This window comes from Cetorhinus maximus, chromosome 16 (assembly GCF_964194155.1).
Source record: "Cetorhinus maximus chromosome 16, sCetMax3.hap1.1, whole genome shotgun sequence".
NCBI classification, from domain to species: domain Eukaryota; kingdom Metazoa; phylum Chordata; class Chondrichthyes; order Lamniformes; family Cetorhinidae; genus Cetorhinus; species Cetorhinus maximus.
The window spans coordinates 104,995,588-105,012,686 of record NC_135894.1 but is presented as its reverse complement, the minus strand read 5'-3'; the positions used below and the strand labels follow the sequence as shown (position 1 = coordinate 105,012,686).

Below are 17,099 nucleotides of genomic sequence, written 5' to 3'. Positions count from 1 at the left end.
GGTATGAAGAAAAAAGATTTTAGATGTTTTCTCTTTGCAGGCCAGGAGCTTTCCTTTCGGGCTCGGAGCTTTTCAACACAAAAACCCTGGCCACCTGGTCAGGAGCCAATTAAAATGCTGTTGCCAAGCAGCTCCCTTGGCCCGGGACTCCTTTCTGGCACCATCCTGTCTTTCATGGCACACTGTTCCAGGATGCAACATTGTATATATCTCTCATCCTGTTCCAGTGGACATCTTTCAACCTGCAGCCATTGTAATTTTACCACAGTCCAACAGAATATATAAAGATATGTTCTTTACAAAGGCAGGAAAGGATAAAACACATGCATATACAGTCACACAGGTTAAAAGTAAGAATTTAGCTTGAAGAAAGAGAATATACATTAAAAAAGGAATACGGGGCAGTACTTGACTCGTGGGGAGCAGGTGATTGAGCGTTGCGGCCGTTGTGCTTTGAGATTCCAGTAGAGTTGACTCCACTAGACGAGTAGTCGGTTTCGAGGTTCCAGTAGTGTTGAATTGGGTAGAGAGGGAGAAAGATGGGAATACCTGCAAAATGGCGATTTGCAGGGGTAGTATGTGTGGCTGTTACTTCTGAGCCAAACTTCTAGCACTTGTTCTCTCTCTGAACACCCACCAACAGATAGACACGGGGGAAGATTTAAGTCCAGTATTTCTGGATGCAATTTGGTGTTTTTTCCTTCATTATCATGACAGCAAAGAGATGTATAGGAAGAGTAACCTCTGCAATTGCGGCATCACCAAACTCAGGCAATTGAAAATTCTATCGCCATTTGTAGAAAACTAATGGAGAAAAGAAAACCTCATTCATTAGTGAACAGAGCTGACTCATTTGAGTATAATTCACTGAAACTGGATGTTTTGATTGGAGTGACTGCTGTGGAGATGGAGTTTAGTTTTTGTTTCTTACAGAGAGCCTTTGTGTTTTTTGTTTGCAGTGTTGTCAGCCGTTTTCTAAGCTGTGTGACAAACGAGGTGCTGAATCCTATCAGTAACACAGCAGCCAGTGGAGTCCGCTTTCATTTCATTGATATCTACCTTCAAGAACTGGCGAAAGTCGGTGCACAGCAGGTAAAGAGAATGCAATCTCTGAAGAGGTGGAGTTTCTTGACGAGCTGCAGACTCTGTAATCCTGTCAAAATCACTAGTTCTCAGCATCCACAGAGTCTGATGTGATATCAGTGAGTGTTCTGCAACAGTATAGTCCCTTGAGTGACCTCTGGTACAAATGAACTTGGACTTGAAAGCTTAATTCTAATCAGCTGAAGTTGTCTAAGATTCCAGCCACCCTCTTTATTCAGTTTCCATCTCCAGTGGTCAAATGTTGGTTTGATTATTATAAGCTGTATTGAAATCATCTGACTAATACACAATGGAATGTGCAATCTTTGCGCTGTAACAGCATTTTTCCTTTGCTTTGCCTCAGCTGTCTGCAGATCAGAATCTGAAGTTTATTGATCCTTTCTGTCGAATTGCTGCCAAAACCAAAGAGTAAGTATTTGTCAGTGCGCCAGTCTCTGTGCTGTGTGTTTGTGTTATTGTGACCCCTACACTCCCCCGAACTTCGCTCCAGGGCAAGGTGGAACCCAGAGCTCTGTTCTGAGGTGGTGTGGCACAGCACCCCCCAAGCTCCACTCCAGAGCAGAGTGGTTCCTCCGAGCTCACTTCTGTGGTAGTGTGACAACCCCGAGCTCCTGTTCGGCACAGCAGGGCTCCCTCAAGCTCCCCTCCAGGGCACAGATTCCATGGGCACTGACCAAACCTCAGGTGAGCCTGGACACAGAGTCTGCTTCCGAGAGGCCAGTCTGATTACCATGTTTACCCGATCGGGGTCTGGTGTGGTGTTGCTATGTTTACCCGATCGGGGTCCGGTGCGTGATTACCGTGTTTAACCGTTGTCTGGTATGTTGTTGCCGTGTTTAACTGTTGTCTGGTGTGGTGCTGCCATATTCTAATTCTTGTCCCTGGCTGTGCTGTGTTGCAGTCGAATTTTGTTTCATGTCATCTCGCAGGGAATCTTCGAAATGATTGCAGACCAGGCACCTTTTGCTATTATGGATTTAATAAATGAGCTTCAGTGCGATGAGCATGAGAGCAGTACGTGTGAGGAGCTGAATTCAAACAGCGAGATGGAAGATCTATCTGCAATGAAATCGTCACCAAAGATAAATGGTGAGGAATCATTCTCATGTGAAATGGGGCGCTTATTGTCTAGGCAGTGAATGGGCCTATGTTGTCTGACGTGTCTATGAGGAGAGGTGATCTCATTGAAGTATGTAAGATTCTGAGACACTTGCCAGGGTTAGACACTGAGAGAATAAGAGCAAAGTGCTGGAAAAACTCATTCTGCCTGGCAGCATCAGTGGGGAGAGAAACAGTTAATGTTTTGATTACAGTATGACTCTTCTCAGGGTACTGGTTCCACAGGAACACTGTCAATGGAATGGGGGTGCAGGCAATGAAACTTCTGCCATATCTTACACAAAGAGCCATTCTTCATGCTTGAGCCTGAATATAATCAACAACTAGAGAGAGATCCCAGCTGAGCCTGTCCTGCCAAGGTTATTTTACACACAGGCACACTTCCAATGTAGTTATAAAATACAAGCAGGAGGAGGCCATTCAGCCCCTGGAGCCTGCTGCGCTATTCAGCTAGATCATTGCTGATTTTCCAGCTCAATACTTGTTCAACGCCAGTTGCTTGTTTGCAATTCGTGACTGGAATTCTGTTTGATTTTCTCTTTCTTTGCCCGGGGGTAACAGTTTTTCTCCTCCTATCATGTGCTTGCACACACATGCCCCAAGGCCTAAGCTTTATCTCCAGCTGGCATTGGCAAACTCACCATTCCAGGCAGTACTGAGGCATCAGGTGCCACCATGTGTGAGTACAAGTACGTGATGAGGAACACCGATATGACACGCTCTCCCTCCCAGAAAATAAGAATTTTCATTTTGCCTTGGTGTGGGAAGAGTGAGAGAAGCAGACAATCCACTGGGAGCAGTCTTAAAATCGGCCTTCAGATAGGGCTGTGCGAGGTTCAGAAGCTGTGCTGGCTTTTATGTTTGGAGCACTTGTGATTTCAGAAGCACTGCAAAACTTCCAGATTAATGTGTTAAACCTGCAGCTGGATGCAGAAGAATTTAAAAGTTCCTCGGTGTTGAAATAATGATCAAGTTGTCACATTTGCACAGGTTCCACATCTGAGAAAGGTGACGAGTTGCTGAAGCTGCATAGAGAGGGAGAGAACTCGAATCAGTCTGGAAATGATGACGACATCGGACCTGTCCTCCAGGTACTGCTTGATTTTAAATAATGATGTCTTCTTAAATGGACATTTTAACATGTGGTCTCTTGAATGGAATTGTTAAGCAGCTCAATAGTGAAGCTGGATCCTTTTAAACCTGCAAAAACCTGTGAAACCAGCACAGCCCAGTCGATAGACTTGGCTGCTTTGGAGCATAGCTCGGTCCCATTGGGTATCGTACTGGACTAGCAACCAGTGCTACAATCAAAAAATTGCTAAATGGAATTCCGCTCATTTGTGGGCTGGCACCAGATAAACTGACAATAAAATCTGTCCGACTGTCAGTAAAACCCAACTTGAGTGAAGGGAACTTATCGCTGTTCCCTCACTAACTCACGGTCTAATCCTAGCCCCAAGCTTGACTTGGAAATATATCGCCATTCCTCACAGTCGCTGGGTCAAAATCCTGGAACTCCCTCCCTAACAGCACTGTGGGTGTACCTACACCACATGGACTGCAGCGGCTCAAGAAGGCAGCTCATTACCACCTTCTCAAGGGCAATTAGAGATGGGCAATAAATGCTGGCCCAGCCAGTGAAGCCCACATCTTGAAAATGATTTTTTAAACCTATTAAAGGAAGAGAATTGCAGCAAGCAGCAGAGGCTTTAACATTTTGCAACTGTTAATAGTGGAAAATCATGTGGGGTCTGGTAAAATTAATTCTAAAGGTCAGGATCAGGTACATATAATGAATGGATTCTTACATTGGGTTTCCAATTAGAAGGTTGCAGATTAATTCTAGTTATGGGCAAACATGGGACTGTTATGCATAAGGGTAAAGATCCACAAAGTCCCTGGACCAGATGGAATTAACAATGGGTAACAGGTGGACCTGAGTAGTGCTGAAAAAAGAGATATGCCTAAGCTTTTCTCTTTGCACTCATCAGGACACTCGCAGGAATACCAATATAAGGGGGAAATAACAATTTATGCTGTATGTGAAGAGAGTGCTGATTGGCTGGCAAGTGGCGTTGCCATGGAGAATGCGCCACTGATGGTGACTAACAGTTAACTGCCAAGCATTGTTTGAAATTTAAACCAGACAGCTTGACCCTGATTGGTCAAGGTATTGCCCTGAGGAATGAGTCAGCAAATGGCTGTCACTTATTTTGTTTCGCTGAAACATGCGCAATGCATGTACATGTTCTTTTCTGTCTGCAAAGAACGGGGCCCATGTAGCTTCCAGTATACGCATATGCACCACATTGTAAGCCCAACTGACGATCTTAAACTGCTTATCAGTGCAATTCTAGCGTCTGGTTACTGTTAAGGGGCCCATACACCACTCCCACGTTTCCCTTTCTCTCTGGCCTTGTCTCTACTCTTAGATTTACCACATCCTCCAAAATTTGATCCCTTGCCCCCACTATTTAGTTTAAAACCCTCTCTACTTCCTTAGTTATGCAGCTCACAAGAACACCAGTCCCAGCACAGTTCAGGTGTAGACTGTCCCAACGGTACAGATCCCACTTTCCCCAGTACTGGCGCCAGGGCCCCATGGACTGGAACTCACTTCCTCCATATCAACCTTTGAGCCATGCGTTCATCTCTCTAATTTTATTTACCCTGTGCTAGTTTACATGTGGCTCAGGTAATAATCCAGAGATTGTTACCTTTGAAATTCTGCTTTTTAACTTGGTTCCTAGCTCCTCATACCCTCATGCAGAATCTCTTTCCTAGTTCTACCTATGTCGTTGGTAACTACATGGACCACAACAACTGGGCCCTCACCCTCCCGCTGTAAGTTCCTCTCCAGCCCTGAGCACAGATCCCGAGCAGACAACACAGCCTTCTGGATTCTCGCGCTTGGCTGCAGAGAACAGTGTATATACCCCTGACTATACTGTCCCCTACTACCACAACATTCCTTTTTTTGCTTCTTCCGTTTGAATCCTGTACCATGATGCTGTGGCCAGTCTGCTCACCCTGCAGACCTCGCTTTCGCCCACACAGGTTGCAAGCACCTCAAACCTATTTGACGGTTGCAAAGTTTGAAGCTCCTCCACTACTGTCTGCTCTGTCCCTTTACCTGCTTCACTCATGGTCACACCCTCCTGTCCCTCATTGCTGGACCAAGACATGCGACCCTATTCTAAGAGGTGTGAACCGTCTTCTGGTACAAAGTGTCCATGTATCTCCCCCTCCCTGATGTTGCACAGTGTCTGCAGTTCTGCTTCCAGATCAGTAATCCTCATCCAGAATTCCTCTAGCTGCCTACACTTTCTGCAGATGTGTTTGTCATGGATTGCGTTGGTTTTCAGGAGTTCCCACGTTCCACAGCTGCAACACAATACTTGTCCTGCCATTGTTACTTGTTATTTAGTTGATTGAATTTAATTACTTTCTTAATTAACTTCAGAGTAATTCCTATGTATACTACAGTTTACTGTCTTTATTAAATGGTAGTATCACCTTCACTAAGAGTCATACGTTTCTTAATTCCTAATTGGCTTACCAGTTACTCACCAACCAGCTCCTTCAGCTGCACCGAAGAATAAAGTAGAAAGAAAAGGCAACTCCTCCCCCTCACCAAACTCGTATCAGTTCACTCTGCTTGCAGTCTGCACTCTATTTGCAAAGCTGCACCCAGACCTCTATATTTATAGTCTTTGGAGCTGAGACTGCAACAACTAGATTGGACTAGTTAGCCAACTAACTAATCAGCTCTCGAGTAGAGCTTCTTTATCCCTGCCCAAGGCTAGAAGAAACTTACTTTAGTTTATTAACATTCAGTTGAATGCTAACTGCAGACCAGATTTTTAGAAAGATATTGACACTTAAAACTCACCAAACTCCTATCAGCTTACTTTGCTTGCAATCTGCACTCTGATGTTTACAAACTGCATAAAGAATATGTGTCAAAGACCATGTGATGGAAAGTATCATTTCAATTATTCAAAACCATGGTATGGTTCGAGCTTGCTATGTACAGGCCATTCTATACAAAATGTTATGACCCTTGACCAGATGCCCAGGTTTTCAGTAAGATTTGGTTTGGGACCAATAACATTTTGTTTAAAGTAGACAAAGTTTGAGATTCAAGACACTTGCTCAGTGAATAAAGCCACAGGATTCCACAGGTTTTGAACAAACAAAAATAAACTTTACAAGATCAGAAAGATACAACAATTTACCATATCTTATCTTATACTCTTACATTCAGGGGATAATCTGAGGCCCATGTGAATTAACAGGCAAACTGTGGTCGAACACATCACACTGCACAATAAATGGTAGATCCAACCAAGGCAGAGTCCATGGATTTCTCAGTAACCCACCCAGGCATCAGTGAACACTGAGTCAACCAACCTTACTGAAACTCTGTCTTCCTCTCTCTCTCTCACACAAGGGATTCCCATCTTCGCCTTCCAACATCTAACCTGGGAATTCCCTCCAAAAGTAGCCATTTTGGACAGCATCAACAACAGCCCACCTCACAGGATTTCAATCTCATCTCCCTAAATTCCGTTCCCCCAGATTCCCGAGTCTGCACTCAGGCACCGACTCTCAACACATCTTCGGCTGTGCCAAGCAGAAGAGTACAGCTCCAAAGTGGTACCTTCGCCCCAGGGGCCCACAGCATGGAGTTACCAACCTTTGGCTGCCATCTTTGATCTTCAGCGCTTCCTCTGGTTCCGGTTTGATGACCAGCCCTTCCCCTGAGCCCTCTTCGCTTAAAGTCTGTTAACTGCAGCTCTTTACCTACTTTCTAACTTAACTGGGAGCTCTTCCCGTCCCTGACCCCTGCCTGGGACACTTGCCAGCGATGACCCAGGTTTTCACACTGTTGTTCTTCATGCCCAGGCGTGCTGGGCCAGTCCTGGGCCCAGAGAACGTAAAGGTGCAGATCCGCGCATGTGCTGCCCACTCCTGGTCTGCACAAGTGTGCAGATTCCGGGATCTGTCGCACTTCCTGACTTCTGACTTCCTGAGTTCCTGACTTCCCACACTCCTACGGGGTACATGTAGTTTTCATAAAAGCAGGAGAATGCTTGGGAACATTGTGTGGGATGTTAGGAAAACAGTTTCACCTTCCCCTCCCCCTCCCCCCAAAGTGTTTTGTGGTCCTTTTGTCAATGCTTTGACAGTTCTTTCAGCAGATGGGGCATGCTGAAGAATTGTCTCTTTTTGGAGAACAGTTTACATTTCTATATAGCATTTCACAACTTAAGGATACCCCAAAGCTCTACAGCAAATGAAGTGTTTTTATAAGTTTAGCCTCTGTTGTAATATGGGAATGGATAATGCATTAATAGCAGCACAGTCTTCGTTGCCTCAGGGCTCATCATTTGGAACATGAGGCATACTAAACTCCTGTTGTTTCTATTTGGTGCACAGTTCGACTATGCAGCTCTTGCTGATCGATTGTTCCAGCTCTCCAGCAGGGGAAGCACTCCGGCCCAGAACAGGAAGCGTCTCTATAAGTTGGTGAAAAAGTAAGTGCCTCTCTGTGCATTTTGGTATTAGATTCTGTCTAAACAAATGCCCCTTTCATTTCCCAACCTTCTCACTAATCCCAGCCCATATCTCACAGACCCTGGGTACTGTAATACTGTAGAATTTGTGTGACTGCTCATATTTCCTTGTCTTGCTCTAAGCACTGTTCTTTTTTTCTCCCCATTAGGTTCCGGGATTTAGCTGAAGGTAAGGATGGCGAGCTTCACCCAGTCTATGCCATGCGGTTGATGTTTTGCAGCTTATTCAAAGGAACGACTAATCTCAACAAGAGATGACCTTCAGGGGTCAATTGTCAAACTTCTACCTTTCTAACTTTCAAATGAGCTGAAGTGCTTGAATAGGTTCAGGGAGTGAGGGATGATCTGAGCTTTTCTTGTGACACAGAAGAGTTGAATAAATACAGGAGCCTGATGCACCAGTTTAGCACTGAACAAATGATTCATTCCTCTGCGTACACCACAGGAATGGAAGGTGGTAAATGGAACTGTTCCATTGATCCACTAGAGGGAACTTTTCTAATATAAAGGCAGCTTTGCTCTATCTAACCTTGTGCTGTACCTGTCCTGGGAGAGTTTTTTAAAATTCATTTACAGGATGTGGGCGTCGATGGCTGGGCCAGCATTTATTGCCCATCCCTAGTTGCCCTTGAGAAGGTGGTGGTGAACTGCCTTCTTGAACCGCTGCAGTCCATGTGGTGTAGGTACACCCACAGTGCTGTTAGGGAGGCTATTCCAGGATTTTGACCCTGTGGCAGTGAAGGAACGGTGATATATTTCCAAGTCAGGATGGTGAGTGACTCGGAGGGGAACTTCCAGGTGGTGGTGTTCCCATGTGTTTACTGGCCTTGTTCTTCCAGATGGCAGCAGTCAAGGGTTTGGAAGGTGCTGTCAAAGGAGCCTTGGTGAATTCCTGCAGTGCATCTTGCAGATGGTACACACTGATGCTACTGTGCGTCGGTGGTGGAAGGAGTGAATGCTTGTGGATGTGGTGTCAATCAAGCGGGCTGCTTTGTCCTGGATGGTGTCAGGCTTCTTGTGTTGTGGGAGCTGCACTCATCCAGGCAAGTGGGGAGTATTCCATCACACTCCTGACTTGTGCCTTATAGATGGTGGACAGACTTTGGGGAGTCAGGAGGTGAGTTACTCGTCACAGGATTCCCTGCCTTTGACCTCTTGTAGCCACAGTATTTATATGGCTAGTCCAATTCAGTTTCTGGTCAATGGTAACCCCCCAGGATGTTGATAGTGGGGGATTCAGTGATGGTAATGCCATTGAACATCAAAGGGCAATGGTTAGATTTGCTCTTGTTGGAGTTGGTCATGGTCTGGCACTTGTGTGACGTGATTGTTACTTACCACTTGTCAGCCCAAGTCTGGATATTGTCCAGGTCTTGCATTTAGGTATAGACTGCTTCAGCTTGATGGGGACAGTGTAGAGGGAGCTTTACCCTGTATCTAACCCCGTGCTGTCCCTGTCCTGGGAGCGTATGGCCAAAAGGAGAAATGATCAATTCACCTTGCTGTGCACCCTATTAACAAATGAAGTATGGATAGAACCTGACATGGAATCGCCCTGTCATCCTGAAATGTCATCAGTAAGGCAGGTGTAGAGTTCAGTTACTTCTTGATTACTGGACCTTGCTGTGAAAGTTGACAAAAACGCTCTTTAGCAGAATACTGGTTAACCAGAGTAGGCAGCCTGTAACAGTCCTGGACATAGGATGGGGTCAGATCAGGTCCTGCTGCTCTTCACACTCCCTACTGAGTAGAGCTGATTAATGAAGGTGCTGATGGTTTGTAGTAAGTTAAACTATGGATAAGTGTGTTTTGCAGTCAGTATTCATTGAATCTTACATCACCTTGGAGGCCATTCAGCCCATCATGCCTCTACTGACACTTCAGTAGCTGTCTCCATTTGGTCACTTTTCGCAAGCTCTTTCAAATGTTTTCCTTTTCAATAATTATCTAATTCCTATTTGGAAAGTATTAATGAAATGTGCTTCTTGCACCTGCCTTTCAGGCAGTACATTCGAGATCATGATAACTTGGTTGGTGAAACAGCTCCATTTGTCAATTATCTGAAAACTGTCCTCTGAACAAAACTGTGGCAGATAGAGTTCAAAGTGAGGTGGGAGAGTACAGAACAAGGCATAAAAGGTTTAGTATTTTTTTGTTTTTGTGCTCTCTGCCTCGATGGAATTCAGGATCACCATGTACCTTTTTAATGTCCCTATGAGCTTGTCTTGTGATTATGCAATGTGAAATCTGTGTTTCGTGCACAGGAATCTTCCCACAAGATGATTTCCCTGAAGAGCTGTCTACAGATGAGGAGGATGAGGATTTTTGCAGGAGAAAGAGAAAGAAGAAACAAAGGCTGGAAAATGTTTTGGAGGAGAAACAGGAAGGAGTAGGTAAGTTTCATTCCATGTTCATTTGTTTCACATTGAGAATGGGGAGAGGAGGGAGCGTAAGGATTAGAGAGAGAGGAGAGGCGGGCACATTGAGATTGGAGAGAGGAGAGGAGGGAGCATTGGGATTGGAGAGGGAAAAGGAGGGTGCATTGGGATTGGAGAGAGGAGAGGCGGGCGCATTGAGATTGGAGAGGGAAAAGGAGGGCGCATTGGGATTGGAGAGAGGAGAGGCGGGCGCATTGAGATTGGAGAGGGAAAAGGAGGGCGCATTGGGATTGGAGAGAAGGGGGCGCATTGGGATGGGAGAGAGGAGGGAGCATCGGGATGGGAGAGAGGAGGGAGCATCGGGATGGGAGAGAGGAGGGAGCATCGGGATGGGAGAGGATGGCGCATCAGGATGAATGTCTCTGGCTTGGGGAGCTTCGGCTCGGAGTTAATGAGCTGGAGGCCAAGCTATGGACACTGCGATGCATTAGGGAGGGGGAAAGTTACCTGGAGACTTGACTCCAGGAGGCAGTCATATCCCTTGGGATAGGTTGGTCTGATTTGGCCCAGGGTCAGGGGACAGGAAGGTGTGACTACGAGAGAGACAGGCGTCGGGTCGAGAAGGTAGAAGTGGAGGAGCCTCAGCACTTGCAATTGTCCAGCATGTTTGAGGTCCTTGCAGCTTGTATGGATGAGAACGGGGGCTGCAAGAAGGATGAGGGAACTGACTGTGGCTCTGTGGTATAGGAAGCCATTCAAGCGTTGGTGGGGGGGGTGCGGTGGTGTGTATGACCAGCTAGGAGCTAAATTAAAAAGTAGAACCTCAAAGGTAATAGTCTCTGGATTATTACCTGAGCCATGAGCAAATTGGTGTAGAGTAAATCAAAGTAGAGAGTTAAATGTGTGGATCAGAGTTTGGCATGGGAAAAAATGGGTTTTGATTCATGAGGCATCAGCACTGGGGAAAGTGGGAGCTGCAGTGTTGGGACAGTCTACACTAGTCCCAGCATGGTTCAGATATCCTGCTGAGCCGTAGAACAGGACAGTAGAGAGGGCTTTAAATTGTAGGGGTGAGGGGTCAAGTGAGGGAAGATGTGGGAAAGAACAAGCCAAGGTAGCAGTAAGGATAATGATAATCAGTGTGTGGCAGGAAGGGATAGAGCAGGGAAATTTAATCCCATCAGATTTTGCAAAAATAGTAAAACGAACTGTTTCTGAATGCCTGTAGCATTTGTAACAAAATGGATAAATTGTCAGCTCAAATAGAAATACATGTGTATGACCTGAGAGCCGCACTCACTCACTGCCAAACTGGCGCCTCTTCAATCACAAAAATAAAAATACCTGGAAAAACTCAGCAGGTCTGGCAGCATCTGCGGAGAGGACCACAGTTAATGTTTCGAGTCCGTATGACTCTTCAACAGAACTAAGGAAAAATAGAAAAGAGGTGAAATATAAGCTGGTTTAAGGGGTGGGTGTTGGGACAGGTAGAGCTGGATAGAGGGCCAGTGATAGGTGGAGATAACCAAAAGATGTCATAGACAAAAGGACAAAGAGGTGTTGACGGTGGTGATATTATCTAAGGAATGTGCTAATAGGTACATTAAGGGTAGAAAGGACGAGCAAGGTACAGATAGCCCTAGTGGGGGTGGGGTGGGGGGAAGGGATCGAAATAGGCTAAAAGGTAGAGATAAAAACGATGGATGGAAATACATTTAAAAATAATGGAAATAGGTGGGAAAAGAAAAATCTATATAAATTATTGGGAAAAGGGGGGATCAGAAAGTGGGTGGGGATGGAGGAGAGAGTTCACGATCTAACGCTGTTGAACTCAATATTCAGTCTGGAAGGCTGTAAAGTGCCTAGTCGGAAAACCTGAGGTGCTGTTTCTCCAGTTCAATGTTGCATCGAAAGCAATGGTGGTACCTGCTGGATTGACATACTTGGGTGGTGATCCCTGTCTTTAAGAAAGTTCCAATTATAGAGGGATCACACTCCTCAGCCTCCCTGGGAAAGCCTATGCCAGACTGCTGGAGAGGAGACGTCATCCATCAGTCGAACCTCAGATTCAGGAGGAACAATGTGGATTCTGCCCTGGCTGTGGAACAGTGGATCAGCTCTTCACCCCCTCTCATATTTGAGGGTTTGTGGGAGCTTGCTAATCTGGTGTCTCTCGGTTTTGTCGACCTGGAGAAAGCATATGACCATGTTCCTCGAGATATTTTGTGGGAGGCGCTGCAGGAGTATGAGGTACCGGTGCTGCTTCTGTGTGCTATCAGGTCCCTCTATTCACGGAGTGAGAGCTGTGTCCGCATTCTCCGTATTAAGTCGAATTTGTTCATGGTAGGCGTTGGACTCCGCCAAGGGTGCATCTTGTCTCCACTCCTGACCGTGTTTTCATGGACAGGATATCAAGGTGCAGCCGCGTATGGAGAATCTCCAGTTTGGGGGTTTGAGGGTGGCAACTCTGCTGTTTGCAGATGCTGTTGTGCTTCTTGCTTCATCCGACTCTGATCTCCAGCGTACACTTGAATGTTTTGCTGTCGAGTGTAACGTGGCTGGGATGTGGATCAGCAGCTGCAAATCTGAGGTCATGGTTCTCTCCCAGAAAAGAGTGGGTTACTCTCTCCAGGTGTTGGGGGAACAGCTTCCCTTAGTGGAGAAGTCCCAAGTGTCTCTAGATCTTGTTCGTGAGTGATGACAGGAGGAAGCGTGAGATTGACCAGCAGATCTGTGCAATGGCTGCTGTTGTGCAGGCGTTCTACCGGTCCGTGGTGGTGAAGTGGGAGCTGAGTTTTAGGCTCTCAGTTTACCGGTCAGTATTTGTCCCAATTCTCACTTATGGTCATAAACTGTGGGCAATGACTGAAAGAATAAGCTTGCGGTACAAGCAGCAGAAATAAGGTTTCTCCGCAGGGTTGCTGTGTGTACTCTCCAGAGCAGGGTGAGGAGTTCAGCAATCCGGGAGACCCTCTGAGTATAGTCGCTGCTCCTTCGGACCGAGAGGGGCCAGTTGAGGTGGTGGTAGGCTTTCATTGGAGCTGTACCGTGCACGGTCCACAGGGCGGAGACCTCGAGGCCAACCCAGGACACACTGGAGGGATTACATTTCTTGGCCGGCGTGGGAACGACTGGGAATCCCTCAGGAGAAGCTGGAATCTGTGGCTGAGGAAAGGGAAGTCTGGTCGGCAATGGTCAACTTCCTGCCACCATGACCCTCACCAGGAGAAGCAGTGTGAACATGGAGCTGATGGCCATTAGAGAGAGACAGCTACAGAATGACCAGGGCTGAGACCTGAATATTCAAGAGTTCCTGACATTTTAGAAGGACAGGAAGCTAAGAGGTGTGGGATAACACTGTCAATTATGGATGACACCAATATAATGAGTGAGAGATTACCTTGGTTTGAGAGAGCAACACAAGAAATAGGAGCAGGAGTAGACCATGTGGCCTTTTGAGCCTGCTCTGCCATTCAATATGATCATGACTTATCTAGGGTTTCAACTCCACTTCCTGCCTGCTCCCCATATCTCTTGATTCCCTGAGACCCCAAAAATCTGTCTATCCCAGACTTAAATGTATTATGTATGCTGGCTTTCCTTAATTATCCTGCACTTGTCTTAGTGATTATTGATTTTATCCCGCACTATAGTTTCCAGAAGTTCCCCCATGACTGAAGTCAAACTGACTGGTCTGTAGTTGCCAGCTTTATCCTTGCACCCCTTTTTGAGCAAGGGTGGAACATTCAATGTTCTCCAGCCCTCTGGCACCTCCCCTGTGTCTAAGGAAGACTGGAAGATTATCACTAGTGCCTTTGCAATTTCTGCTCTTACTTCCCTCAGTACCCTTGGATGCATGTCATCTGACTTTGGCACCTTACCTATTTTAAGTAAAGATAGCCTTTCCAACACTACCTCCTCCTCAATTCTAAATTCTTCTAGTGTACCAGTTACCTCCCCTCTCACCTCGGCTTGGTAGCAAGTTCTTCCTTTGTAAAGACAGATGCAAACCTCCACTAGTTCTGCAGCCTCCATGTGCAAGTCCCTTTTTTTGTCCCTAATTGGGCCTACTCTATCTTTTACCATCCTTTTATTATTTACATGCTTATAGAAGACCTTGGGATTCCCTCTCATGTTCGCTGCTAGCCTCTTTTCATTCTCTCTCATTGCTTTTCTTATTAGTTTTTTCACTTCCTTGATTGTCCATTTTCTACCTGACATCATTCTTCCTTTTCATCTTTACCTCTATCTCATCACACAGGGCATTCTGGATTTTTGTCCTACCTTTTCCCCTTCAAGGGAATATATCTTGACATTGCCTGCAACACTTTTTCTTTGAAGGTGGCCCCTTGTTCAGACACCGTTTTTTCTGCCAACATTTGATTCCAACTCACTCGACTCAGGTGCATTCTCATCCCATCGAAGCTGGCTTTTCTCCAATTAATTATCCCTGCTTTGGATTGTTCTGTCCTTTTCCATGATTAACCTAAACCTTATGATACAATGGCCAGTGTCCCCTAGAGATCCTACTAATTTTTGATCCACTTGGGCCAACTCATTCCCCAGAACCAGGTCCAAAAGAGCATGTCCTCCCATTGGACCGGAAACATACTGTTGTAGAAAATTATCTTAAACACATTGCAGGAAGACTCTCCCCTCTTTTGTACTATTCCTATCCCAGTCTATCTACTGGATAATTGAAGTCCCCCATTATGATTAATCTAGAACTCTTGCACCTCTCTGTAATTTCTTTGCAAATTTGTTCCTCCATGGTGCATATACTACACCAATCAATGTTATTGCACCTTTCCCATTCCTTACTTCTAGCCAGAGAGATTCTGTCCTTGACCCCTCTGGAGCATCCTCTCTCTCCGGTACTGCAATACCATCTTTAACCAATATTGCCACTCCCCTTCCCATTTTCTCCCTTTCCTGTCTCTCCTAAACACCTTGTACCCAGGAATATTTAACACCCAGTCCTGCCCTTCTTTGAGCCAGGTCTCTGTTATAGCAATAATATCATAATTTCATTTGTCAACCTGTGCCTTCAGTTTACCAAACTCCGTGCATTCACGTACATGCACATTAATCCTGATTTAGGCATTTTTACTTTCCCGCTTATTCTGACCCCACCCAATGACTTACTGTTGTCTAATCTAATTCTGTCAAACTCTCCCAAGTATCCTATCTACCTTGATACTACTCTCTGCTGTATCCTCATTATCAGTTGTTACTTCTCTCCTTCCCACTGCCAGGTTTTCTCCTCTGCACTCTGAATTACCCCCAGGTACCCTGCCAATCTAGTTTTGAACCCTCCCCAACAGCACCAGCAAACCTCCCCATGAGGACAGTAGTCCCAGTCCTGTTAAGGTATAACCCGTCTTTCTTGTACAGGTCCCACCTGCCCCAGAACCGATCCCAATGCCTCCGGAATCTAAAGCAGTCCCTCCTACTCCATTTCTCCAGCCGTGTTGAACTGCTCAATCTTCCTGATCTAATGTTCACTAGCACATGGAACTGAGAGTAATCCTGAGATTACTGCTCTTGAGGTCCTGCTTTATAATTCCCTTCCTAACGCCCTAAAATCGGCTTTCAGGACCGCACCCCTTCTCCTGCCTATTGATCCCAATGTGGACCACGACCTCTGGCTGTTCTCACACACACACACACACACACACCGCCTCCCACTCCGGCCAAAAGAATGTCCTGTAGCCGCTTTGTGACATCCTTGACCCTGGCACCAGGGAGGCAACACACCATCTGGGAGTCGTGTCTACAGCCGCAGAAATGCCTGTCTGCTCCTCTAACTATGGAATCCCATACCATTATAGCACTTCCATTTTTCCTCCTCCCCTCCTGTGCAGCTAAGCCATCTGTGGTGTCATGGACTTGGCTCTTGCTACAGTCCTCCTAGGAACCATCCAAAATGGAGAAGTGGTTAGAGAGTGAGATAGCCTCAGGGGATTCCTGCACCACCTGCCTGTTTCTCTTTGATACCCTGGCAGTCACCCATTCCCTCTCTGCCTGTGTACTTAGCTGCGGTGTGACCACCTCACTAAACATGCTATCCACATAATCTTCAGCCTTGCGGATGCACCACAGTGACTCCAGCCGCCACTCAAGCCCCGAAACTCGAAGCTCAGGTTTCTGCAGCTGGTGACACTTGCTGCAGATGTAGTCATCGAGGGCACTTTGTGCCTGTACAACTTCCCATATCCTGCAAAATACACATTCCATATGGCTGAGCTGCACTGACATACCTTAAACTTTATAGAAAGCATTTACTACAGTATTTAGTAATTTATTATCAGAATTTAGAATAATTCCTATGTATTCCTACAATTTACTGTGTTTATCTCAGTCTCCACTCTTTTAACACTCTAACTCCGCTCTCAGCCTTGCCCCTTCTCGTGCTCTTTTAACTCTCCGGTTCTGCCCAAGTTTAACTTGCTGCAGCTTTTTGAGCAGGCAACAGAGGCTGATAAAGGAAATGCTGTTGATGTGGTGTATATGGATTTTGAAAAGGCATTTGATACAGTGCCACACAACAGATTTGTGAGCAAAATTCTAGGTCATAGAATAAAAGGGAAAGTAGGCACTTGGATAAGAAATTGGCTGAGTGACAGGAAACAGTAGTGATAATTGGTTGTTTTTCAGATTGGAGGAAGGTCTGGAGTAGAGTTCCTCAGGAGTCAGTGTTGGGACCCTTGCTCTTCCTGATATATATTAATGACCTAGACTGTGGTGCAGGGCATGATTTTAAAATTTGTAGATGATATGGAGATTGGAAATGTTGTCAACTGTGGGGATAGTCTTGAACTTCAAAAGGACATAGACATGTTGGTGATTGGGCAGACAAGCGGCAGATGGAGTTCAGTGAAGAGAAGTGTGAGGTGATTCATTTTGGCAGGAAGAATAT

At 45.8% G+C, this 17,099-nt stretch overlaps 1 protein-coding gene across 1 annotated transcript in view; it reads left to right on the top strand.

The window, feature by feature from the left end:
* The window catches only part of rrp1 (ribosomal RNA processing 1), a 55,923-nt gene that overhangs the window by 17,255 nt on the left and 21,569 nt on the right, over positions 1-17,099 (top strand). The window contains exons 4-10 of the mRNA XM_078560421.1: positions 960-1,092; positions 1,448-1,512; positions 2,006-2,193; positions 3,214-3,314; positions 7,666-7,763; positions 7,952-7,971; positions 10,067-10,195. Coding sequence (XP_078416547.1) covers positions 960-1,092; positions 1,448-1,512; positions 2,006-2,193; positions 3,214-3,314; positions 7,666-7,763; positions 7,952-7,971; positions 10,067-10,195 — 734 coding nt within the window. The remainder of the gene's footprint in view (positions 1-959; positions 1,093-1,447; positions 1,513-2,005; positions 2,194-3,213; positions 3,315-7,665; positions 7,764-7,951; positions 7,972-10,066; positions 10,196-17,099) is intronic.